We start from the raw sequence: 27,068 nt of genomic DNA, 5'->3' as shown, positions 1-27,068 counted from the left end.
CTTCCAATCCTCCTGAACCGCTGCAAGAGCCGTTTTCCTACATGCACAGAGGGGCCCCGATCCTACTTCTTCACAGAGAGAGCGCAGAGGGCACTCCGGGTCTGGGACCCATCACCGAGCAATGGCTCTCAGCGGCAGCAACCCCCACTGGGGAACCACAGCTCCCCGCTCTCCCCAGCTCCTTCCCACTATACTAGTCACTCTACATCGTAACACCTGCAGCCACGAGCCTGCTGACGGGACCAGGAGACACTGGGCATGCCCGCCAGAAATCCCGTGTCAGCACTGCAGACAGCACCACCGCACACCCCCCCCCCCACGTCACGGGGGACATTCTGGGAAGAACCCGTGGGTCACGAGCCGTAGAGCGCCACAGACTTTCCCCAGAACCTGATGCTTCTGCACAGTCCAAAATGTGGCCACTTTACAAATTTCGCAGTATTTTGATCCTGGAACCAAGAAAAGTCAACTTGGATTCCGTGATCCTTCTGCTTCTCCCGGACCCTCCCCGTCCCCACACAGCTCTGCTGAAGCGAGCGACAGTGTTGCTGAGACTCGGGCCACTCACAGTTTTCACCTTCTCGCGGCTGTCCCAACCTCCGCCAGCACCTCTCTAAGTGGATCCTTTATCTACTCCTCCTCCCTCCGAACCCCGTTTCTTCCCTCCCAGAACCAGAGAGACACAAAGAATGAAGACAGAAACTACAGTGGCCTTGAAGCAGGCAGTTCTCGGAAAATGTGACTCCTGTTCATCCTCTGTGAAAAGATCACCTGAGGGTACAGTCCAGCAAGAAAAGGAATCTAACAGAGAAAGAACTCACCCGGTTATACAGTGACGGGAAACGTCAGGATAACCACCCTGTGGGTGTGGCCCAGAAGGAGACTCTGCTCCAAACCAGATGAGTTCCCACTCTTCTGAGAAGAATTTGTTCAACAAAGAATATGCTTAAGGGGGCACCTGGGTGGCTCAGTCAGTGAAGCCTCTGCCTTTGGCTCAGGTCATGATCTCACGGTCCCAGGATCGAGCCCCGCGTGGGGCTCCCTGCTCAGTGGGGAGCCTGCTTCTCCCTCTCCCTCTGCCCCTCCCCGACCCGGCTTGCTCTTTCTCACGCACGTGCTCTCTCAGTCTCAACTAAAATCTTTGAAAATACATGATTAAGGGAAGATTTTTGGTATTGAACGAGGAATATGTTTCCTTTCTCAAATATAAAAAGCAAAACAATTGATATTTTCAAGCAACAGAAAATGCTGTTCTGCAAAACTGATCCGAACGTAGATCACGCTAACGTGGGGCATGAGTTTCTACTGCTGGTTTCACAGGGGACTTGGTTTTCCTCTTCCAAGCTGCAAAGACTCATTGACGGTAACGGAAAGTCTAGAGCAGGGCCTGCACAGGGCTGCCTCTCTGTGAACACCGGCCGGAGACCTGAGCAGCAGTGCACACAGGGGAGAGGTGAGAGCTCACGTTCCTGGAAACCAGGGTATATTACTATTCTAGAGAAATAAAAATATAAAAACATTCCAACACCTGGGCTAATGTTGATTATGAAATATCAACTTTAAAGATGAACACAGATGTCATAAAAGTGACTTTTGTCACTTAGTCAACACTGACCTGGAGAAAGCTCGGCTAACGTGCCAGCTGCCAGGAAGGTCCCCCTTACCTGCCACATCTTCCCACTGGCAGGAGGAGCTGGAAGCAAGCACATTGGGCCTGGGGCTCAGGAAACCGTCCTTGTCCCCGGTCTGTGGCCTCCACATGTGACGTGATCATTCTGAATCTCAATTTCTTCTTCAAAACTGAGGCTGACATAACCTTTCTTACCAGGACCACAGGGTGGCTCTGTTCGACACATCTTGAAAAATCTCCAAGTTATAGGGTCCCTCCCTATTTTGCGAACACACCGATGTCTAAAAGGTCTTTGCTAAGACAACTTTCAGTGGGTGTTCGGGTTCCCAAGCCAGCAAACCTGGGTGCCATTTTCTGCATAACTGATACTCGAATAATTCTGAGCATCTGTAAAACAATTCAGACAGTAATGCCGAGAAATGCCTCGCTACAAGAGGGTCTCCCGGTCCGTTAGTTTGGGAAATCCCGCATCCCACAGGCCCCATTCCATGCTGGGACACTGATCCACGCCCAGAAGCCCCACAGGGAAGACACGGCCCGACCCGTCGCCTTCCCGAACTGTGTTCAGTGACACTGGTATCTCTGACTTGTAAGTTCACAAATTCAGACCCACTTTCCCTCGGGGAGGCAACGTCAGTGAGATTTTAACTCTCCGCACGCACACACATCTAGTTAGAAGCCACTACCTTTAAAATCAGCCACCATGACCATTTCAAAGGGAGGCTTTGGCACTGGTTTTTCTTCCCGGAAAGAACCCAGGGCGGTAACCAGACTTCAGCCACGGGAACGGGGAACTTTTCAACAAAGCAGCTTGGGGAGCTGCTTGTGGTGGGGGACCCGCGGGTGCCAGCAGTGCCCTGGGAGGGCGAGCGCCCCAGGCCTTTGCCAAACGTCATCTTCCTCTGCAGACAAGCTGCCAAAATGTGATTCTCCGACGAGGGTTGTGCTTAGTGGAGGAATTTTTACTCTAAAAATGAGGAGAATGCCTCAGCCACCGTGTCCAATGGCATTTAGGCCAATGCCCTCGTGAGATCGTTGAGACCCGAGGGGAGAGCCGCACAGCTCTCTCCGATTCCTCCCCGGAGGCCGCGGGGCTCCCGGACCACCCGCCGGCGCTCAACCTCCCGCACGCGACGCCCCTCCTCGGGAGAGCGAAGGCGCCAAGTGGGTTTTACCAGGTTGTGCCTCGTGACATGCATCCGCAGGAGCTCTGATACCATTCCACAGCTTAATGGAGCCCCAACAAGTCCACGTGCATTTCGTAGCGAGGCTTGGGAAGCTGCGGTGTCTGAAGGCAGGTGTGCAGCGACAAGGCCTGAACAGAACGGCCGCCAGGAAGGGACGGCAGGTGCGTGTCGGGAGCGGGAGCCCACATGCCCCCAGCCCTCACCGTGGGTCCTGGAGGTCCTGCATCCAAATGTGACAGACCCGCATACCCCACCCGCCGGCCCGGGGCTCTGCGCCAAGTCTTCTGGGGCCCCACCGCTCCCCACCCTTCCGCACTCCAGCTCGGGGCGGCGACAGCCACTCCCCTGGCCACACTCTGGCCCCTACCGGCCCTCTGGCTCCTGATGGGCTCAGCCCTGGGCCCACGGAGAAGCCTGGTCTGGACCAAGTCCTCCCCTGCAAAAGGGAAGCCCATGAGAAGGCCTCGTCCTGGACCCGGGGATGGTGAGGGGAGGGGCCGCGCAGCAGAGCCAAGCGGAGAACGCGGGTTTCCAATGGCGTCTTGGGGCGAGAGTTACAGTGTCTGCAGCGCAGACTCCCCACCGGAAGCCACGAGCCATCTCCTGGAGGTGCTTCCCTGTGCACGGGCCAGAGGCCTCCCGGACAGAAGGGCGGCCCCTCTCCTGGACCTCCCCTGGGCCGTGGGGGCGGCCACGCTGGGGAAGCTGCCTGCCACATGGCCAAGCGCTGGCCAGTCTGCAGCGGCACCCCCAGTTCCAAATGTGGGGGACAAGGACAGGACAAGGGCGACCAGTCTCCTCCAGACAGGTCACAATGAGCCGCAGAAGTGTCCTTCGGTCTGGACTTCTATCCACACGCGTGGGCACCTAGCGGGGCGGGTGGTTGGTGTGCCGGTAGGTCAAGCCTGACGCCCCACGTGGCCCGCGGGCGGCCAGAGTCACACAGCTGCCTCCCCACTCCTGACCTGCACTCCCCATCCACTACGGGGGTGCGGGGGGTAGGGGGACTTCTGCTCCTGCACACCGGGCTGGCCGTCCCCCTGCTCTCCAAAGCGTCCTGAAGTTTGTGCCAAGGGTTGGTGATGGCTCCTCCCGGGGAGCTCCACGGGGCCCGGAGAAACACCTCACCCTCCCTGAGGCCCAGAACTCCTCTCATAAGGGATGAAAGTCCTTCTGTCCTCCCTGAGCTCATTCTTCCCCTAAATCACGCATGTGTTTGTCTCTCTGTAAGTTCTGTGATGTTCACTTAAGAGCTAAATTGCAAACTCCCGTGGGCAGAAATTCATCCCAGAACAGTGCAGAGTCTGGGAGGAAGGAGCTCGCAGCTCCCGGGGGCAGGAGAGGGCCGCCAGGCCTGAGGACACGTCATGCCCCGTCTGTGGCCCAGCTCCCTCCTCCTCCTGCGACACGGGAGAGGTGTTAATCGGATCCCGAGGAGAGGAAGCCTCCGGAGAGAAGGCCCGCGCGGACGGCCTGCGCACTGAAGGAAACAGAACTAACGGGGACAGAACCTTCACGAGAGCCTCTGTCCCCTCACCGCAAATCAGCCCCCTCTCAGCTCTGAGCTGTGAAGCTGGCCCCGGGCCCGGGCTTCTGAGTTTTCCCAGAGCCACCAGGTGGGAGAAACGCCGGTTCGTGAGGCTCAGGCCATCACCTGGTGCGGCTGGTGTAGACGGTCTCGTGCAGACCGGGGGGACACGGTACCCACTTTACAGATGGGAACGGGTGGCCTGGAGCCTGCGCCCCCTCCGCTGTCACACCCCCACGTGGGTCGGGCTGGAGAAGCCCAGGCTCGTGTGCTCCACACCAGCAAGAAACTGTGTGCACGCGGGTCCTGACGGCCAGAAAGGGTCGCTGCTGATTCACCGTAAACCAGCTGGACACGTACAGGCACAACAGGGTCCCTCCGCTGGGAACGAGCGCCTTCTGCTTCCTTCACAGACGCCTGTACATCCCCGACACCTCCGCGCAGGGGCGGGGTGGTAAGAGGTGAGGGGGCGGTGAGGGCGGGCAGGGGCAAACTCTGCTCCACGTCAGGCGCCGCTCCTCCCCCGAAGCCTCCCCCCAGCACCTGCTGGTGACAGGTGTGTCCCCTGGAGCCGCCTTCTCCAGGAACCTCCCAAACAGAGGAGCATTCCCTGGAGGGCGGACACCCCGCCTGGCGAGGTGGGGATCACGCGGGCCGAGCTCAGCACACAACGTCCCTGCCGACCGCAAGGCCCCCGTCCCCAGCAGGGACGTCTGTGTCACATGGGGCACAGGAAAGAGGAGGGCACAAGCGCGGCAGCCCCGGCGCTGGGATGGCCCAGTGCCCACCAGCGGACTCACCAGTAGAAGTAGTAGGTCAGGGCCACGGCCAGCAGGGCGGCACAGAGCCCCGAGAAAAGGCAGGTGGAGTGGCCGGACAGCATCTTCGGGCCGGGACGTGCGCGAGAAGACCGGCGGCCTGAGCGGCTGTCAGCCTCCGGCCAGCAGGCAAGCAGGACAGGTGACGTCCAGAGCAGCGCTGCCTGAGTCCGACAAGACCGTCTGCTCGGCGGAAAGGGGCACACGCTTCCGGGGTGCCGCCTTCCGATGCAGCAGAGACCAGCTCGGACGGAAACAGGCTTCCCTGAGGCAGCCCCAACAGGTCAGTGTCCCTCCTCCCGCCGCGGGCCGGCCGGGCGCCCACTAATCCAATAAGCTGCTTTGCTGGGAGCTGTAAACAGGCCACATCACGGGGCGGGCACCTGACCCGGGGACCGCAGACCCCCCAGTGCACACCCCGTCTCTCCCCGACCTCTCAGAAGCCAGCAATAGCACGGCGACCCCAACACCGCGTGGCCGCGGCAGGGCCAGGGGGTCGGCTAGTGGGGTGGGGCCCAGGCTTGGCCGTGGCGCATCCAAGTGGTGGCCGGACAGCCTGTCCTTCGGGCCAAGACGCAGGCCCATGGGTCCCAGCTGTGACACACAAGGGCTCCAGTACCGCACGTACAACACCCGGGTCCCAGCTCCAGCCCTTGCTCTCCGGTAAAGGACCGTGGGGGAGAGTTGCACGTTGTCGTCTTGGGGAACACAGTGCTGGAGAAACTGAGGCCGTGAGCCACGGTGGGGGTGTATCCGTCGCCCCAGTCTCCCTGCCCGAGCCCGCTGAGGTGCGATCAGGTGACCCAGGACAGAAGGGCCATCAGCACCGGAGGGAGATGTGAGCAGGAGAGCACCCTGAGGGCCCCTCTGGCCGGCACACCTCCCGTCGGGGCTGTCTCGGGACAGAGTGAAGTTGCTGCTTGGGGATCCTGCACGACACCCGACCCAGGAGACGGCCCCGAGCTCCTGTTCCACCTGGCACGCCGGCAAGGCCTGACCCAGCCCCAGGGCCCCGCAAGAAGTCTGCAGCGTGGGCGCGTCCCAGGGGACCCCGAGGAGGTGGTCCTGGTGGCCTCTGGACAGGCGATCACAAGGCTCCTTCTAGATGCTTCCGTCATCTGGCTTCTGGCCCGAGAAGCATCAGGAGAGAATGCAGTCACCCGCCCTCCGCTCTGTCCGCGGGCAGGGGCTCCGGGGGGTCGCCGTGAGCGCCGTGCTGCTGGCCTCGGCTTTCCGAAGTCCTACTCCCCACAGTGGCCGGAGGAGCTGCTGGCCAAGGAGGACCAGCTCCACAGTGTCTGTCTCTGTCTTCCCCGGAGACGGCGGTACTGCTGGAGGGGCCGAGAGCCCGGGCAGCAATCCTGCCCCAGCCAGGCGTCCGGACGGCTGCCTTTCTAACGAACCACGAAGAGAAGACCGTCCTCTTGCAGAGGGCCACCCTGCGGGGCGCCTGTGTTGGTGACGTGTGCAGACCCCAGCCCAGGAGCTTGTGAAGCCCCATGGTCAAGCCGGGGTCCCCTGGCATGTCCTGCGAGGTGGCACTTGGAACTGATCTTTGCCCAGGGTCTTCCCACATGCAGACGCCTGTGCAGACTGTCTGAGGCCAGGCTAGCTGTGTCCTCCCGGGAGCGCCTTTCTGGGGGCCGCTGGCTCCCGTCCGTACTCCAGCCCCCTCCTCCGTTGCCAGAAGGACATGTCGACACCGGTCCCCACCCACCCCAGCTGCCTCTGCCAGCCCCCCAGCACCCCTGCCCAATCCCAGGCCCTTGTCCTGTCCTGTCCCCAGGCTCCTGTGATGTTCACAGTGTAGGTCGTGGGTTCCCGGACACCCCGCACAGCTGCAGGGGCCCTGGCGAGAGGGCGAGCAGCACAGCCTGGACTCTGATCACAGCCGAGCCTCAGTTTCCCCTACCGTGAGGCATGAGCGACAGTTGCTCTGAGGGGGGACGGACATTACGAGACGAGCACAAGGAAGCACTGGGTCCTCCCTGGCCCCCTTCCTGGGGACAGCAAAGGCCACAGAGACAAAGAGAATCACCCAAGATTTCTCTCCGGGCTCCGAGCCAAACCAGAGCAAAGCCTCAAACCTGTGCCCGGTTATGCCCACGGCAGGGGACGCTGGACGAGAACCGATCTTACCACGCTCTTTACATTATTTGTGTGAAGTCGAGAACGTTTCGATCTTGGCTGCATTTGTTTTGAAGTAACGATGTCCCTGCGGCTGTGTTTCTACCGGAGGGAGCCCCCACCGGGCAGGCTCCTGACCCCTGAGCCCGGCCGCAGCGGCCCAGGCCGAGGGCCGCCCCCTGCTCCCGCCAGACGCGCGGCTCCCACTCCGCACGCCGCGTCGTCAAAGGCACAGGGAACCAGAGCAGACGGGGACATATTGCACAGGAAAACGTCACAGGAACATGGCCTCTGGGTTATTTCCCGGGGCCTGAAAATGAGTGACTTCTACCTAAATAGTAGAAGACCAGAGACGGTGCTGATAGAAATTCTTTGCAGGGTCCTCGGAGCAGCAACATAAAAGGCATCTTTCAAAGCGATTTGATGCTGTTTCTTCCGACTGAAGAGCGTCTCCCCAGGGGACTTCCCGCTCCCACCTCTGACTGGGGGGTCTCACGGTGACACCGGTGCGTCTTGCTTACCAAGCGGACGTTATCACCACCAGAGACACGGGCCAACGTGCGGCGACGAATGTGTCGTGGCAACTACTGTAGAGCTCCAAAGACAAGTTCTCCGTTTTCCCTGCGGACCCCCACGTCCTGTGGGGAGCCCCGTGATGACGACGGGTCCCCTAACGAGGGGCAGACACTCAACTGTCCCGGGAAGCGAGGTGCTGACAAACGCCCAGATATAAAGGAAGAGTCACCCGCCAGAAAGTTCATGGCGTGCCACCACGGCGTGACAGGGGCAGGGGCGCGTGAGGGCAGGGGGTGCAGAGAAAGTCCCCGTGGGCCACGGGCTTCGTTGGCCGCCAGTACCCCCAGGGTCTACAGAGTGAACAGCGTCTCTCCAGCCTCCAGGGGAGGGACCCCGGGCTCCCTGCTCCCTCGGCCCGTCGCTCGGCCTTAGGAGACCCCGTCCCCAGCCTCTTCCCCTGCTCACCTGCACAGAGCTCCGACCGCCCCAGCTAGCCTGGCCCCGCAGACACGCCTGCCCTGACACCCGCTTCTCCTGCAGTCCTGGCCCTCGGGGTGGACCCCCCCACACCATCCCCGAGTCAGGGGCCGATGACCAGAGTCGAGGGGGAGGGCTCGTTAACACCGCCCTGCAAGAGAGGGGAAGCAGACACACCACGTGGGCCACGCCCGGACATGCGGGTGGGAGGCTCCGGGGGCCTTGTCCACGCGCAGGCAGCCACGTGGAGACACACCGGAGACAGGACACGGTGAGCGGTCATGTGGGTGACGCCAAGGCCACGCGAAGTGCCGGAGGCAACATCCAAATTACACATTTAACGTCACAACGGCTCTGCTCTCAGGGAGCACCGCCAGCTCCAAGTCCCCAGATAACAGGCAGCCCCAGCCTCTGAAGCTAGACGTGGCCGACGTGGCCTCCGAACGGGTTGCTGACCCAGGGGGCCAGTTCCAGCCCAGGCCCCCAGGGGCAAACCCAGCCCCTCCCCAGGGGCGTGTCCCAGAACTCCTCCGACGTCTCCGGGCCTCGGACGCTTGCGACATCCCAGCCCATCCCTGTTCCGCACGGTTCCCCAGAGACACTGGGACTCCGACCGAGGGGCTGGGGAACTCGCCGCTACCCCGCTACTGCGGGGCGGGGCAGCTGGCAGGGACGGAGCCTCGGGAGAGGAGACGCGCTGGGAGCTGTTGCTCGGCGGCGAGCCTCTGGCTGCTGGACTCAGAGACGCACGTGTCCTAGCAGCGAGACGCTCGCCCCACAGTCTCCCTGCACCTACGAGGTTAACGAGACGCGGCCCGCCCACTGGGGACGCCCGTGTCGCAGCCTGTTTATCCAGATTCAGCTCAGCCTCAGGACTGGGGAGAGTCTCCAGGGGCCACACGCAGCAGGACGAGCAGCACGGAGGGAAGGGTCTGAAGCCTCCCTAACCCTCCCGGGAAGCCTCCCTGGGCCCCTTGGGTGGGCAGGGGCAGGACCCACACCTTGTCCTAGGCCCGGGGCCTCCCCTACTGACCACTTGGATGCGGAGCTCCTGGCGCTTGTCAGGGCCCTTCTCTGCATAGGTGAGGAGCTTCCCGAACGCCTCCGTGGGTCCCAGGAAGGAGCAGGGAGGGACAGGGAGAGGCCAGAGCCCAGGGGAGGTGACCTCCCGTCTGGCACGTCTAGGCTGCTCCGAGGACACGCTGAGGGTGTGCCCCGCGCTACAGGGACCTGGCCACCAAGCAGGACGCACCTGTGGGAGGCAGGCGGGTCGGACTGACCCCCCCGGCAGCGGCGCCGGCTCGCCCAGTCAGGGAGGAACAGAAACCAAGCCGCTCCGGGAAGGCTCGCTGCTCGGACTCACTCTGGGTAAACGAGACGGTGCTGGAGGCTGCAGGGCTGAGGCCGGCGCTCTCAAGGACGGCTGACACGATGCCCTTCCAAGCCACACCGGGACGCGCGGAGAACACGGGTTACCATGCAAACCAAACACGGATAAACAGCCTGAGGTATGAGCTCAGGAAAACCAGCGGCCAAATCTCAAGTGCCTTGAAGCATCTTCGGAAACTCTCAGCGCCAGACGTTGTGTGGCTCGTCATGACCACACGGCACAGCGCAGGCTGGTCCCGACCACTGCACACCGTGGGGGGGACGTCACAGCAGCAGGTGTCTGGGGACAATGCTGCCACCCCGGGGCAGGGCCTCACATGCTCAGGGGGCTGGAGATGACCGGCCACTCTCAGACACGAGGCCCACCTGCCACGCCTCCCACGGACAGGTGACCCGGCTCTCCGGCCTGCGGCCACCTCGGGAACCATGCAGCAGGGTAACGGGACACACTCTCATTCTTCAAGACTCCACACCTGGGACTGGCTGGCACCCGTGTGTCGCACCTGCAGCTGCTGCCCGGGGGTGGACAGGAGGAGGACGTGCGCCATCCAAGTCGGGCGGCCCGGCGGCGTGTCCGGAGCTGACCCTCCAGCACACATACCCTGCCCCCCTGCCCCAGGAAGCCTGACGCTGTGGCCAGGTCCCAGTGCCACCCGAGTGATGCTTGTCCCCAAACACACTCCCACCTGGAAAGCGCTCAGTAAATTCTGTAAGTGTAACACAATGTCCAACCTGAGCTCTGGACAGCAAATTCACTTCAATCAGCTGGTTCCTCATCATTTCAACGAAAAACCATGATTCAAAGTTCTACCGAGGCTTCCAGCCAAGCGTCTGGCGTGTGGACAGCAGGAGTTCCTGCTCCCAGGCAGGGGTGTATCTGACCCCCCAGAGGCCCCCACCCTGCTCTTCCCATGTCTCCACGAGAGCCATGGCACAGCCAGTGCTCGGCCAGAAGGCAGCCCCAGAGCACAGAACCGGAAAACGTGCCTGCAACAGAGATTGCCTGGGCGGGGGGCTCCGTCTGGCCCCTGACCGGCTGGTTGGTCTGACGCGCAGACAGCACGTGGCACCCGGGAGCAGGTAGACAGAGCCCTGCTGTACTCGGTGACAGTGGCAGTGAGAACATGGTTGCGGTGAGGACCCCTGCTGTTCCTCACAGCAGCATGCCTCGTGGGGGGTGTCTCCGGGGTGGGGACAGGAGGAAAAGCTGGGCTGCACCCCCCCAAACACAGCATGGCCAGGAGTTGGACAGGTGCAGAGCGAGCCGTGCCCCCCCCCCGGCTTGCTCTGGGCCGCCGGCTGCAGGTCCAGGAGGGGCTGCTGCCCAGGGGAGTGCGGGAGGCTGCCGTGCCACGTGCCCAGTGGCGGACCCCTAGTCTCCTGCGTGAGCTCCTGCGTGTCCTGCCCCTGCGCACGCGTACCCTCAGACAGGTGCGTGTCCTGCCCCTCGCGCACGCATACTCTCAGGTGCGTGTCCTGCCCTTGCGCACGTGCACTCTCAGACAGGTGCGCTTTGCTGCAGTCCTGTGTCCCTCCCAGGAGTGTGGAGCCGCCAGCAGAACGCTGCAGAGGCCCTGGGGGGTCACCAGCCGCAGGGTCTGAATCCGAGCCATCCCCTCTCCTGCGAAGGGCCTTCCTCTCTCCTTCAGGAAGCGCCCACGAGCTGGACGGCTGCCCGCCCGTCCCCGACAGGAGCCTGAGTTCCAGAGCCACAGTCAAGAGCTCTAACAGCTGGAGTTGGTGGCCCCACGCGGGCGACCACTGTCTCACCCGCTGCGACACGCACACGGTCCCCGGCCATCCTGGCCGCCCCATGTGCATGGCTGATGCAAAGTCCCACAGCAGGAAAGAGCAGCGCCAGGACTCTCACCCAGGCCGTCTACCTGCCAAACCACCGCTCCCCTGAGCAGGAGATGGATCCTGAGCAAGCAGGACGCCCAGCTGGGCGGAAACGCCCACTCTCTTGTCCCATGGGAAGGCAGGTTCCCCTGATGGCTGACCCAGGGCCTCCAGCTCACCAAGGGAACAGTGGAGGTGCGCCCGCAGGGACACTGCTCCAAGGCCCGTTCTCCAGCCAGCTTCCCAAATCAGGTCTGCACACGGGAAAAACACGGAAGACCCGCCCTTCAGTCTGGGACGCGGGGATCTCACAGCCACCCCCAGGTGCCCAGTTCTCCTGCTCAAAGAAGACGTTCAAAGTAAAAACACCCCGGCTTTTGAGCCCTAATGAGATTTTGTAAATTCATTGGGAGTACACATTCTTGCTCTAAAAACGTGAAACGGTGCCGAAGCAGGGCAGGGAACGAAAGGTCAGCCACCGCCCTCAGGATGCCCAGGCTGACCGCTGCTCCGTCTGCGGCTGCTGACACTGGCACACGCCGGACACTGAGTGGTTTTCCCACTCCGAGCCACCTGCCAGGGACTGAAGGTCTGTGCCCGCCAAGTTCACGTGCTGGAACCTGATCCCCGAGGGACAGCATTAGGAGGCGGGGCCTCTGGAGGTGGCTAGAGGTCACGAGAGGGGACCCCCCACGCTGGGACCAGCGCCCTTAGGGAAGAGACCCCGAGAGCGCCCTTACCCTTCCCCCACATGAGGACCCAGCGAGAAGCCACCAGCTGTGAAGCAGGAGGGGGTCTCCCTGATCCCGAATCTGCCGGCACCTCCATCCTGGTCTCCTGGCCTCGCAAAGCAGGAGACCTACAGGTGCGCTGTCACCCAGCCTGCGGGATCCTGAAGGGGGGGCTCTGGCGCCACTGGCACCGTCTGCTGTGTGCCCAGAGTCTGCCAGCATGGCGGGTCACGGCACAGATCACGGTGTAACAGCTGGCAGAGGACAGGGACTTGCCGCTGCCCAGGTCCGCAGCGGCTGGTGCGCTACCCCTAGGCCCCTGCTGGGCACCCTGAGGCCCACAGCCGCGGCAAGTGCGACTCCGGCCCCTCTGCTTCAGCAGCCCTGCTCGGGACGCTGAGATGCAGCAGGGAACTGGGGAAAGAAAGCTAACACCTTTATTATTTAAAACAAGTAGGTTAATTGTTAATTTTATAATCTGTACAAGGGTTATCACAGCCCGGCCTGGTCTGCCAAGTCCAGCAGCGCCCACCACCTAGTCCGTCCATAGGCCCCACGCCTGGATTGACACAAAATGTGCCCACAGATGCCGTCTGACTCGAACACACCAGCTGTGGACATGCAGACTGGGGCACAGCGCAAGGACCCTGGTGGTCCCTGCCAACCCCACCACCACCACACGCCATCACAACCACCTCCGCCCGCACGGAGCTCAGGGTCTTTCTGGGGAGCGTCCTGATGGGGTCAGCTCCCCTCACCCACCTTGCCAGGACACAAGACGATCAGGAACCTTCTCCGGGGCAGCAGGCACGTTCCTGCTGACCTGTGCTTAGAAAACGTCCTCCCGCACCCGTGCACCAGACACAGCCCACGTACAGCTCCGTGATCCCATCGCTGGGGCTGACGGGCCCTCCAGCTCCCTCCTGACCGGCGGCCCTCAGCCCACGCCGGCGTTTGCGGGTCTGCTGCCCCAGGCTGTGAAGATGTCCGGGAGATGGCACCTGGCCCTCCTGTCCCCTCCCAGTGCTGCCGGTCGCCACCATCCCTGCAGCCCTCAGTGGTCCTGCGCCCACCCCTCCTTCCTGGGACTGGCCTGTGGGGCGCCCGTGCTCTGACCCTCCTGCCAAGGGCCGGGGGGGCTGCGGTTGCCCACGCCAGCGGGCACGCCTGTCTGGCGCCGGGGTTTTGGATCGAGAAGCTGCATGCTACCGCCGGCCGGCGGCAATCTTACTCTGTCCCTCCATCTCTGGACACTGGACTCGCCTCTGCAACCCCCAACCCTGTCCCCAGAGAGGGTAAGGAGGGGCCACCATGAGCCCCTCACCCCTGGCCAGGGTCGTGTCATGGCGGCAGCTGCGCCTGGCTTGGACGCCCCAAACAGCCTCCCTGACGGGTTGTTCCAAACGGATCCGGAGACCAGCGTCCTCTGGAGAGATGTGCGGCTCTGGCTGCCACGTGCCCGGCCAGGTGTCAGACCTCCCTTGGGACCCTGACCTCCATGGGGCATCCATGCTGCTCTGCAGAGTCCCCAGGCAGCTGCCCCGCTGGCTGCCGGAGGGTTGGGTCTCCACAGGCCCAGGACGCCCCTCGGGGCTCCAGCTGTGTTGCAATGTTGGGGATGCGGGCTCAGAAGGACGGCCCGCCAAGGCCCAGTGGTTCTCGACGGCCAGAGGCTGTATCCTTCTCGCCCACTTGGCTCCCCTCAGCAGCAGGACACCTGCATGAGCCCCCGGTTTCTGGCAGGGGCTGGCCGTCCGGTCCGGTCTACCCCTCCCCACCCGCGGGACCCCCGGCCTCAGCCCTCCCGGGGGACACGGTCCGTTCCGGGGCCCTGGGGCTCTCTGTGGCAGTCTGGCCTCCCTCTGTTGCTTTGGTTTCTTTGGGAGGCGTCCGACGGCCGCCAATGGAGTGTCTGGGCGCCCGCATCCTCTCTAACGCGCCCCCTCCTGGGACCCCCTCCTGCTGGCACTCCAGCAGCAGCGCATTTGGGAGGAGACGGGTGTTAGCGCTCAGGCTCACTTGGGGCCACTGCTGGTGCCGCTGTACAGACAAGCCGTGGAGGTGTCCCTGCAAAACAGGGAGCTCGAAGGGCTTGTTCCTGACGGCTTCAGGCGGACTCCTCTGGACACGCTGGCAAGTACAAGTCGCCGGCGGTCGGATTGCGGAGGGGAAGGGACAGCGTGGGGAGGGAAGGAACAGAAGGTGTCGAGGCTCTGCTCCTAGTGCCTGGGCACCGGGAGCGCTCACTCCACAGACAGGCCGGAGCTGGGAGCTGGGGCGCTGCCGGGCGGAGCGTGGGGCGGTGACACGGACAACAGCTCCTCCATCGAGGGGACCCCAGGGCAGGTGCACGCTGACTGCCACAGCCGGCCCCAGCACCCCTGGGTCCCTGCTCTGCTGCCTCCGCCCCCGCCTTCCCAAGGACCCGCCCATGGCTCTGTGGCCCCGCCCATGCAGGGAGCAGGTGGCAACGGTCCTTGAACGTCGGGTTGCGAAATGGACAGATCGATGGAAGGGACCAGGCAACTTAATTCAGGAGCAAATGTTTCTGCCTCCCGCCTCCTGTGCCCGGCTGGGTCCTGGGCCAGAGCCTCTGCACCCCGGGCTGGGCTGTCCATCCGCCTGCCCCCGCCTCGCGTGCGACTGCTGTCCGAGCTCCGGGCCAGCTCCCGACACACCCACCTGGTCCCAGTCCATTTCCCCTCGCAGAGACTCGCCCCAGGAAGACCACAGACACTGCTTCCCTCCTGACCGTCCGGGTACTTCTCTTGCAGCAAAGCCCTCCCCCCCACCACCTAAGAACTCACTGGCCCCGTTTGTCTCTGTGCACACATGGTCCCTGCGCCGGTGCCCGTCCCCTGACAGACGGCAGCAGAGCCCCGTCTCAGGCATCCCCAAAAGGGTCATGCCCCTGGCCATCCCCCAGAGCCACCTGTGCCCCCCAGAGCCACGGGTTCCTGTCCTGCATGTGGGAACCTGTTGGTTAAAGAAACAGCTTGCCCAGCCGAGGAAAGCAGGACTCATAGCTGATCAGCCCTCTCTCCATCGGGAGCACGTAAGAACTCCCCAGATCTCACAACCGGTGGAGAGGGGAGTAAAGACACAGGGGGTCACAGGGTAGCCCTCCGCGGGCCGGCCGAGGCGGGGATGTGAGCCGCGCACGCGGGGACTTTACACATTCTCGCAGCTGCATTGAGTTACTGATGTATTTAACCCAACGGCACCAAAATCGCATCCTTTCACTGTACGGCATTAACGAGGTGAGCTGGGCGCCTGGGGTCTCCGTCAGTGAAGCGTCTGCTGTGGGTGGGGTGATGGTCCCGGGGTCCTGGGATCGAGTCCCACATCGGAGTCCCTGCTCAGCAGAGAGCCTGCTTCTCCCTCTCCCCCTGCCGCTCCCCTGCTAGTGCTCTCTCTCTCTCAAATAAATAAATAAAATCTTAAAGAAAAAAACAGGCGCAGAGGACCCACTCATGCTGCTTTTCCCGCAGGTCCATGGACACCGGGCACTAACTCCCACTGCCCGACGCAGCCACTCCCTTCCAGGGCCTCAACAGCCGTGTGTGGCCGTGGCCTCGGACATTGGACCCCCTGGACCGTCGGGCTCTGCCGGAGGTTACTCAAGTGACTCAGGCACACAACAGCCTCGGGCCCCCGAGCAGGGAGACCGTACAGACCCAGAACGCACAGATTCCAGTGAGGAGTTCCGAGCCCCGTAGACGGCCCTGGGACAGGTCCAAACACCATCTTATTGACCCAGAGGTTTCGCCTTCGCTTTGGGGCACAGGGTGAGGATGCACGAGCCATGAGGGCTCTCCTGCAGGCGGAGCAAACGTGGGGGCTCCCTGGAAAGTGACCCAGCCCCGGCCTGCTCTCCTGGGAACGCAGACGGTGCAGGCCGGCAGACGGTGGGGCCCCACATGCCCAGCCCGGCCGGCAGCTGCACGGGGCCTCCCGCTCACCCGGGAAGGTGGAAGGTTCTGCTGGAGAGACAGCGGCACGCCCTGCCCTTACCTGGGGTTCCCTGGGCCAGGCGAGCTGGGCAGTCCCTTGAAAGCAACCGAGGGCACAGGACCTGCTGGCTTTTATCCTGCCCTCAGCTCCTCCCCGTAGGAGCGGCGAGGAGGCGGGCTCTCCGGAGGTGTCCTTTTCACCCTTGACCTAAACCCTCTGCAACCAGGAGGCAGAAACAACCAGCAGTGTGGCCCGGGGCCACCGCCACCCACGTCCAGCTGCACCGGTCCTGGTCAGGGCTGGTGAGCGACGGGGAAACAGCCCTGGCAGAGACGGAGGTGGTGGCCCTTCTCCTCTTTATTTCCACAGAGGCCGAAAGCCAGGACCCGACATGCCCCCTGCCCTGAGAAACAGAAATGCAAGTCACCACTGGTAGAGCCACCCCTGTGTGGGGGGCAGAGGGTGGCGGGAGACCCAAGGAGACGGGACAGGACGCGCCTTCTAACAATCGGGTCAGAGGTTCTGGAATACAGGCCCATCTGCAACACGATGGGAAGCGGGGGACTGCCCACCCAGAGGCCACCGTCCCTCGCTCAGTACCAACAGGGCAGACATCCTGTCAGGCAGGCCACTGCCTCCCAAGCAGGGAAGGTCCCAGTCCCCTGTGACCGGAGCAGCAGTGTCCAGCCTGGGAGACGAAAGCCACTAGGAAGTGGCCCAGACATGCCCTTCTCCTTCCTGCCTGGAATGCAGATGAAAGGGCCGGGGGGAAGCAGCCTTCCTGAGACCAGCAAGCCGTAGTCGGGGGCAGAAGCTGCAGGCAGAGGAGGAGGTCAGAGGGAGCCTGGCCCCTGCGGTCCACGGAGCTGCTGCCCGGCCTAACCCCAGGCTTGCTGGTAACGGGAGAGAACCGGCTCCTCATAGACACGGAACCCTGCGGCACGTGTGTCCTGTGTCAGTGAAAACTGTCCTGAGCTGTGTAGCTCCCGCCCCAGTCCACAACATAGATGCACCCAGTCCCAAGTCCCGTCCTTGGCAGCAAGAGGATGAGGTTCACCCTGGAACAGGTCCCAGAGGGGAGCTTCTCTCCACAGAGAGCCCAGGGCGCCGTGCCCCATCCCGCCTCAAAGCTCTGTGCTCTCCTGGCCCCCGTCTCCTTGCGCCAGTGGAAGGCCACCAGGCTCCCTGCCGGCTTTCTCGGGAATGCACCCCTGCATGCTGGGAGGCCGAGCGGGGGTCCCTCCCCGAACAGGGCCCGGCTCAGAGGACCCTGAGTCCCAAGCCATGGGCCACGGTGACAAGGGACAGGCTCCTCCATGTACAGCCCCCGAGGGCTGCACTCACCCTCCCGCACCCCGCAGCCCCTTCCCCCACACAGAGGGCTCTGCTCCCGGGACAGAGCACTTAGTGACGCCTTGTGACGCCTTATAACGCCCTGCGGCACGGCTGCGTATTCTTACTTTGAAACCAACACACCCCACACCGTGCACCTACCGCAGAGCTGAAACACGTGCTAATCTGATCTTTGTGTCTGAAGAAAGCTCTGTGTGTGTGTCCATAGGTGTGCACGTGTGTGGTGGGAGTATGTGAGTGTGGACACACGTGTGTGTGCATGTGGGTGCACACGTGTGAGTATGTACCCATATATGTGCGTCTCCATGTGCACGTGTGTGGGTGTGTGCTGTGTGTACTCATTTGTCCACACACCTGTGTGCGCATCTCCATGTGCACGCACATGGGTTCACTGTGTGTACTGTGCACATGTGCACGTGTGGTGTGCACAGGAGTGTGTCACGTGTGATTACGGGTGTGTGTAGGTGTGGCGCGTGTACCGTGGGCACATCCAGGAGGCACAGGAAGTGGGCGCGGCAGCTCCCCTTCCTCCTGGATCTTCCCCAGAGCTCAGGACATCCCAGCTCCTGCTGACACCTCTGAAGCCGGGGCCACCCCCATGTCCGTCTGTCCCCAGGAAAGGGGGCTCTGGCACAGCCTCCTGCCTTTGGCCTCAGGTCACACAGTGTCCAACTGGCCCCAGCCTGCAGCGACACGTGCCACCTGCCCGTGCCCATCACCCCGAGCCTTGTGCCAGACTGCAGCTGTCCACACCACGTCGTGGGGAGGTCAAGCCTAAACACCCCACTGGCCACAGTGGCGCCCTGTGGACAAGTGAATCAGGGCCGGCCGCATGGCCGCTCACTGCCATAGAAGTGCCGCTGTGTGCCCACTGGGCTCACACGGACCCACCTGCCGGGCTCCCCCACCTCGGCCTCCCACTCCTCCTCCTCCTCCCTGTCTTCCCAGCACCAGAGGCGCACGCGACCCAGCCTCGGCCGTCCCTCAGCCGGCCGCTAGGACCTGTCGACTATGCCGTGCTGGGCAGTCGGGCGCGGGCACGCCCACTGTGGCCCCCACGGACTGGCCCCTCCGCCCTCCCTGCAGCCAGGGGCACCCCCAGGAGTCCAGGGATGACAGTCCTGATTCCTTCCACATGCGCACGCGCGCGCCACACACACCACACACGTGCCTCCCGCACACGCCGGTCACACGTGCCAGCACGCACCTGCACTCAGACCCCGGCCGTCCCCTGCAATCCGCCAGGTTCTCCCCGCACCGGGAAGATCGCGGAAATTTTGTTCACTCCCATCACCTCCCCGACCACCTACTATAACACAGCCCTCACGTGTGTCGGGGTCACAGCCCCCACAGCCTGTGTCCTCCCAGACCCTCTGCTCTGAGCGTCACCTCTGCCCAGAGGGGCACCTGGCACATGACAGACCCTCCGCCCAAGTAAGCAGATTATTACATGAGACCCAGCTACCTGATGGCGGGACAGGGTGGCCTGTCCTCTTCCCAGCCATCTGGAGGCCTGACCTCCTGGGGTCGCTTCCCGGAGGGTCCTTGGCAAGTCCACGGCCGTGGTGATCCAGGTCCCCTCACCAACAGACCACACCGGACACCTTGGCTCCAAACCCCGAGATCAACAGAAACTTTCCAGCAAAGTCTCTTCACTTCAAAGCTCTCTGGGTCTTCAGTCTTAAGAGGCACAGTTCTTTACAAGCAGTTTGAGCTCCGCAAAAGCCAGCACACGCCACAGGCTGTGTGTCCTTACCACGTGCGGCACTGAGTCACCCAGCAGAGAGAGCTCCCCAGCGCTTCCTGGACGTCTTACTGGAACCAACAGTCAAAGCCTCCCGCCACCCGAGGGTCCCTCTCCTGCCACTGACGTCACCGCATTAAGGGGTTTAATCTACAAAAGGGGAAATCACCATCGACAGAATTTAGCCCAAATAAAGAAGCCTACGTTCTCTCATAAACCTTTACAAAACAGCGGTGCAACCCAGGGAGATCTGGGTGTCCTGCGCCCGCGCGTGCTGCAGGTTGGCCATGAGCTCCACGTCCCCGCGGCGTGTCCTCCAGCACGCTCGTCCCATGTGCGGGCCCGGCCCACCCCGACACTGGTGACGCAGTGATGAACACGGCCCCGGAACACTTAGCTCCGAGAAGCAGGGGGAGTAATCACCGATCACCAACGGGCCCGCCATCATCCCCCGGTGTCTCGTGACCACTGAAAACAGCGGGTCGAGGGCAGGAATAAGGCTTCTGAACTGGCTCGTTGCTGAGACGAAGCCCAACGCATCCTCAAGTTCTTGGCATCCCTGTGCTGAGGCGAGCCTGCCGCAGAGCCCGGGTCCCGCACTCATGCAGGGGAGCTCGTGCACGCGAGCGCCGAGGCATCCACGGTGCAGCTGCCTGCCAGGGGAAGGCTCCCCGCGCTCGGGGGTGCTGGTGGGGGGCGTGGTGAGAAGGCGATCGGCGTGGACTCAGCACACCCGCCGGGCCATCTGCGGTCACAGCCACGTAACGGGATGCACACGTGTGGCCGTGCATCCTGGGAGAGGCGGGCTCGCCAGGGATGAGTGCCCGGGAAATGAGGGTCAGAAAACACTGTGCACCAAAGTCCTCGCTCTCAGGTCTGTACACAATTGAGGAAGAAAGTAGGGACACCGATGAGCCTGAGCGAGGCCAGCCGCACGTCCTGACGCAGCAAGCACGTCACGGCAACAGTGGGGAGACCGAGCCGACCGACGTCAGCTCAGCGCAACGCAGTAGAGCGAGGGCGAGGGTGAGGGTGGCGGTGACGGCGGCGCGGGATGTCCGTGCGTCTCCGCGGTCACGACAAGGACGAACGGCAGGGGAGCCCAGCATCCGCGAGATGTGGAGACAGACGCGCCCAGACACGGAGTCACAGAAAAGACAGGAACTCAAGGCCGCGGAAAGGACGCCCAGACAAGCACCCGCACGGGAAGGCCGCCGTCACGAAGCAAGAGAGTCAGGCGGGCCCGAGGCGGGAGGTCCCGGAGAGACGGGCAGGGGTCGTGCCCGAGCCACCAGGAAGGATGAGCGCACACAGGACGGGCAGCCAGGAGGTGGAAGCGCACCTTCCCGGCACTCAGGTCAGCACCAGCAAAACCAGAAACAAAACCAGACAGAAAACCCAGGAAAGCGAAAAACAGGGACCACAGACAAAAAGATGTGTGTTTTATGCGCGTGCCCACATTTTATCTGTACTCTCGAGATACAACCCAAATAACAACAGGACTGACCCAAACACGTGGGGACAGGACGAGGCCAAATGCTGGAGGGGACGGTCCTCACGGTGGCTCACGAAATGAGAGCCGCCTCCGCTGCACGGAGAGAGACACCTCAGCCCAAGCCATCCAGCGGGGCTGGGAATAACGAATCTGAATGCAAAACATTAAACTCGGATTCAGAATCGTAGCGCTGGACCGCAGACGGTCAGACCGGGGAGATGAAGCGGGACGGAGCAGGGGGATTTACGGGGCGCCGAACTCCGACTCCTCACGAAGCTCCTGCGGTCTCGTCCCCGTGCACCCAGCAGCCCACAGCACTTTCCATAAAGCAGAAGTCCCAGGGGTGTGGGAGAACGAGTCCCAGCACGCTGATGCCGGGACGCGCGCACCCGGCTCTTCCAGTCGGGGGAAGGACAGCGGTCGAGGGACCCGTGAGGCAGCAGGCGGCGGGTCTGAGGCTGCGGCGCCGATCCTGCCCCGGGTGAGATCCTGCCCCTGGTGACGAGCGCCACGCCTCCGTTCACCTGCCCGCGGGACACGCCCATATCGAGCAACAAAGAAATAATCGACAAATGCAAAATCGTATTTGAAGTACAGACCATATTTGCTAGAAACTACTAACAAGATCAGGAAACATGGCCTTTCCCCAGACAGGGACCACCCGCCTCTCAGACGATCCTCTCCTGGGGACGTAGAAACCAAAACCACACGATTTCTAAAAAGCACGATGAAAGTGGCACCGTACTTAGAAGAAAAGTGATCACTTTAGATATTTGTCTTTAGGAACAAAGGCATGAAAACAAGAGAACCAAGCTTCTAACTGGAAAAGCTAAAAAGAGAATTAGGAAGTCAGGAAGGAATTAATAAAAGTAAAAGCAAACGGAGTTTAAAAATTGTAATGTATAACTAAACTTGAAAGAAAATCAATAAAACAGTTAAGTCACCCAGAGCAATAAAAACCGAGAAAAAGCAGAATAAAAAAAAAACATAAAATAAGAAAACAGGGAACAACCATCAAAAGAAAACATTTTTTTTTTATTCATGGAAATAGTTGCACATGTCTGTGCAAAGAAATCTGAAAGCCTAGATGAAATGGATATTTTCTAGAAGGAAAAATTTACCCAAAAAGTGACCACGAAAAAGAAACTTTAAGCAGACCTATTTTTTTCTAAAGATTTATTTATTTATTTGAGAGAGGGAGGGAGGGAGGGTGCAAGCAGGAGGGTAGAGAGAGGGAGAATCCCCAGCAGACCCCCCACTAAGCTCAGAACCTGAGATGCACTTGGTCTCACGGACCTAAGACCGTGACCTGAGCTGAAACCAGGACTCAGACACTTAACCCACGGAGCCACCCAAGTACCCCAGAGCAGATCTATTTTTATAGAATGAAAAGAAAATGTCGGCTCCTTCCCACAAAGGATGGCATACTCACATGATTTTGGAAGGGGATTCTAGTGCTCGCTTCGGCAGCACATATACTAAAATTGGAAGGGGATTCTACCAACCCTCGCAGAGCAGATTATCTTCATAAAACTTAACCTTTCCCAGAACGTAGAGGAAGATGGAAAAAGTCCAAGTGCCTCTTATGAAGACGGCACGGCACTGACCGCACATGGGAGCAGGAACGCAGCAGAAGGAAGCCCGTCCATGTCGATGGCTCCCATGTGTGTTGAGAGGAGCCTGCGGTCCCCGAGCCTCCAGCAGGGGACACGGAAGGCCCCTGTCTTTCCAGGATGTCTCGAGGAAGCACAATGGTCTTTATATTTCAACCCAACGACAGAGACTGAACTCCGAAGCAGGGACTCCGGCTGTCTCCTCCGCTGCCAGACATAAAAGAGACTCGTAAACATACAAACCTGTGTCACTCTCCGCACTCCCTGGGGTCGGTTGTGGACGACGTAGCTTTTCCTCATACAAAAGATGATTTATGTTAGTATGTAATCGGCGTATTGTTTCTACTTAAATGGCCTATTAAATAAATACTTTTAAATATTCTCGGGGTTAGTTTCTAAAGCAGCCTACATGGACAGTAGGATTTCTTGACCATGGCACTGCTGAGATTCCAGAAGCCAGCCCGGGCACGGCAGGCTCTCTGCCAGCATCCCTGCCTGCCCACTGCTTGTCAGGAACGGTGCCCTGCACCGCAGCTGTGCTAACCAAAAACATCTCCTGATGTGCCCGAGTGTCCCCCTGCTGGTGATGGGCCAATCACCCCCAGCTGAGACCCACAATAGATAGGACTCACGTAGATGCCCAAAAATCTCTCTGCGGCCCTCGGTAAGTCAAAGGTGTAAAGAGAACAAATGTTTGAGAACCACTGCTCTTTGCTTACAAATATGAGTACAAAAATGGGTTAAAAAATTATTAGCAAACCAAATCTAATAGCGTGTTAAAAAGACACTACATCAGGACCAAGTGGGGTTTGGTCTGTGAATGCAAGGATGGTTTGATATCAGGAACTCTATCCATAAAATTCTTTCTCTTCAACAAGAATGGTAACAAAATCCAACCTCACTTCCAGACAAAAACACTCAATAAAGTAAGAGTCAATTTGAAATATCCTATGTACACATCACGTGTTTCCCGGCATGCTGATACTCTCTCCACTCCAAAGCCAGCACCTGACGCAGTGGAGAAACACGTAGCAGCATCCAGCCAACGCCAGGAACGCAACGCGTGGGCCAGGTGCGTGGATGTGGACAGGATGCTCACTACGGATGCACAGCAGCAAACCAGTTCTCACCACAACAGCACGAAAGCACAGAAACCATCGTGACCAAATCTGGTTTAGATCAGGACTCAGGAATGGCTTGCTCTAGAAAACCAGGGACCCTAACTATTTACAATAAGAAGGAAAGGAAGAAACAAAGTGAGTATTCCATGAGCTGGACATGCTCCTGGGCCCTGGCACCCTTGCTTCCACATCTGGGGCTGCAGAGGGAAGCCTGGCCACCCAGTCTTGGTGCCCGAGCATCTGTGGGCACGCCTCCTGAGTTCAGTTCACGTGGAGGTGAGCAAGAGAGGCGCTCAGGCAATGCCAGGAGCCACACCTGAGAAGGTGGCTTGTGTGACCCCTGGGCCACAAGTGATACTTCTCCTGGGCACCCTGCCCTCTCTCCTTCTGTCTCAACTAGAAACCGTAAGGTAAAGCTGAACCACTGGCCAGACCTGCCGGTGTTCCCAGACTGCAGTTCTATTCAGCAAGGGGCAGGAGCGGCCTGGCAGAGAGTGCCCCCCCACACGGCGGCCCGGCAGTCAGCGGAGTCACCCAGAAGCCCCAGCCCCATTCGGTCTGTGTGCACTGCCCTTCCCACGCAGGAAGGAATACAGCTCCACTAATGAACACCGTGAGCCCATGTATACGTGCACGTGAGTGTGCACACCCTTCCTTATGTGTGTTCCAGCAGGAGGAATACAGCATGGAATGTTCCAGAAAACAGACACCTGCTCCGTGGAAAGGAAATCGCCCAGGTCACTGTCCATCTACAGCCTCCCGTCATCTTTGCAACTTACCAACAGCACCAGCCACAACGGATGCGGAGCGCCTGAGCCAAAGCTGTGGGCGGTGGGGTCTACGGTCAAGGGGCTGGGGGGGGGGCGTGGACACTGCAGAGCTCTGAGGCCCATCGTCCCCCTCCACGGACCCCCAACCAGCCCCTCAACGCGGGAACGAGCGCCACGAGGCTTCTGGCACCTCCAGTCCGGAAAGCTCTGGCTCTAATACACAGATAATGGGGTGACTGTGCTCGGAAACGGTAACACAGCCATTCCCTGCAGCATGTGGGCACGTGTGCAGGTCCGTGTACACACGTGCTCCTGAACCTGCACGAACAAGGAAGTCTTCAAAATGAAGCCAAGTCGTGTGGCATAAAAACCTCCGGACCAAGTTACAATCATCGGCGCCGACGCAGGTTATGACCTAGAAATGTGTTTTTGAAAACTCTGCGCGCAGGTATGTCTTTATGTGTATTTTGACCAGTTCTGGAAGGATCAACCACCACCAGGAAAAAGAGAGGGAATCTCGATTATTTCTTAGGTTCGGTTCTGTGTTCCATTTTCACAAGCATGCATTATTTTATAATTAAAATTAAAATGTTAAGGGAAAAAATTATCTTGCTTGCTTGTTAAATTCTAACCTTTTGCCCCATGCAGTGGTAACAATGGTGGACCCAATTACCCTGAGCACTGATAAGATTTGTTTTTTCAGGAGAAAAGCTTCCCTTACAGGATAGCTGCCTTCCCGAGACACAACCCGGCCGGGCAAAGTCTGGGCCCTTTGCTTGGCCCCTCATACCGCCTGCAGGGTCCAGAGAACTCCTCGCGCAGCAGGAACCACACCCTGAGCCCCAGATGCCCGGAGCCGCAGGGGCCCTGTCCTTCCACGCCGCTGGCTTTCTTGGACAGCCGTCTGCGGGCTCAGCTAGGAAGGCGCCTCCCCGCCTTACTGCCTTGGGTGAGGTTCACAGGACACACAGGCCACAGCGGGTTGGAGGGACTGGTGAGGCCCTTCGCCCTCTCTGGGGCACCCGTCGCGCTCCGCGGTGGACCAGCGCCCCGCGGCGGCCTGGCGTCTACAGCCCTGGCTCTGGACAGATGGCACATCGGTGGCCTTTACTCCTCAGTTCTCTGATGACGGAGCAAGTGGCATGTCTGCTTCCCTGTGGTTACTGGGTATTGGGACATCGTTAGAGGGGCCAGCCAGGTCACAGATGAATGCGATGCTTTATTTTGACCCTGAGGGTTATCAGTGTGGATGGGGACATGGCGGTCGCCGTTACACTCCGCCTGTTCTGTCTGTTTGGTTTTACTCGGCCCTTCCCGTCTGTGGAACTTAGGAAACCAACAGAAGAACGGAGGGAAAATAAAGTCAGAAGAAAGTGAGAGGGAGACAAACCATGAGAAACTCTTAATCTCGGGAGATAAACAGGGTTGCTGGGGGGGCGGGGGGCGGGTGGGTGGCCGGGGGACGGGCATTCAGGAGGGCGCGTGATGGGACGAGAAGCGGGTGTTGTACGCAGCTGGTGACTCCCTGACCTCCACCCCTGAGACTTAAAAAAAGACCAAAAGAAGTGGCACCGTCGTGCGTATACACGGAGCCAAACGACTCGGAGGTAGGAACCTTAATTGAATCCTCCGGGACGCTCGGTCGTAAATCCGATCCGGGAAGGGCCCCGCAGCTGCGACCAGTCGGGCAAAGCCCCGCGCTGCCAGCCCACACTCCTCCTCCGCGCCCTCCTGCCGGCCCTCAAGAGCGACTTTGCAGTCCCCGTCCCCAGAAATGAGGGAGATGAAACCGATTCCCAACTTCGACCCCCCCACATCCCATGTTGCCAGGACAGGTCTGGCTGATGGCCGGTGAGCCTTGGCCGCTGTCCCCCAGCAACAAGCCATCATCAGGGACACACGCCTGCCGTGCACGAGGCACCGCGCTTCCCGGACCGAAACGCTGCACGCGGGGGTCCCGCACCACTGGCCGGAGCCCCGAGGAGGGAGAGAAGCTCCCGGCCTGAGGGAAGGACCCCGTGGCCAGACCGTAACCCGAGGGAAGGCACCGGGAGCGGCTCAGGAGGTCGCGGTGTGGTTTGGTTTCCTTCTGTGGACACCAGGAGCTCGCGACACATTCGCAGTCAGCCCGCAGCTCTGTCAGCAAATCGGTGGTGGGGAGTCACGAAAGGCAGATGACCTGTTGTCGATGCGGAGCGCAGGGGACGAGCTGCTCAGAGCAGCGGTTAGCGGAGCGCCCCGTCTAGTGCGGCGCTGGGCCGAGAGGGGGCCGTCGGGGATACACGCTCTACGGAGACCGTCGACAGAGTGACTTGTGTTCAACACCTGAGGTGAGGCCCGGTCAGCGTGCGCTGCAGCATCTGTATTTTGTACGAGCCGCGACTCCCAGCGTGGAAAGTATGAGGCCGGCCCGGGCTCCATCAACCCCGCTCAAACCCTAAAGGCTGCTTTTACCAAACGGCGGCTGCCAGCACTGTTTGCTGTCATTACCACTGAGGCGGTCAACTCCCCGCCCGCAATGTCCGGGCCCCGTCTCTGCGGAAAGTTCTCGCAAAGGCAGCGGAGGCCCTGTGCTCACGGCTCGACTGACAGGAAGGGAACTGGTCACTCGTCACCCAGTGGTCGCGGAGCCCAGGAAGGAGCCAGGGCACAGGAGGGAGCCCAAGAGGAAGGTCCCCCGAGCTGGGAGTTGGGACGTGAAGGATGGGACAGAGGCTCGGGTCGCGGGGGCCGCCCTGACGCTGTCCTCAGACCCAGACGAGCCAGCGCCACCAGA

The 27,068-nt window shown here is 60.9% G+C and overlaps 2 protein-coding genes across 3 annotated transcripts in view; one reads left to right on the top strand and one right to left on the bottom strand.

Annotated features, from left to right (window-relative positions):
• Nucleotides 1–27,068, bottom strand: part of AGPAT3 (1-acylglycerol-3-phosphate O-acyltransferase 3) — an 80,151-nt gene that overhangs the window by 28,045 nt on the left and 25,038 nt on the right. The gene's annotated exons all lie outside the window — the stretch shown is intronic.
• LOC116598151 lies at nt 12,735–17,547 on the top strand. Its single transcript, XM_032356474.1, is given in 4 exon segments — nt 12,735–15,402; nt 15,404–15,502; nt 15,734–15,892; nt 15,894–17,547. Coding segments are annotated over 4 exon segments (2,061 nt in total). The 5' UTR covers nt 12,735–13,740; the 3' UTR covers nt 16,035–17,547.

This window comes from Mustela erminea, chromosome 1, assembly GCF_009829155.1.
Source record: "Mustela erminea isolate mMusErm1 chromosome 1, mMusErm1.Pri, whole genome shotgun sequence".
NCBI classification, from domain to species: domain Eukaryota; kingdom Metazoa; phylum Chordata; class Mammalia; order Carnivora; family Mustelidae; genus Mustela; species Mustela erminea.
Note: the sequence above shows the minus strand (reverse complement) of the source record. Positions and strands in the feature narration are given on the sequence as shown.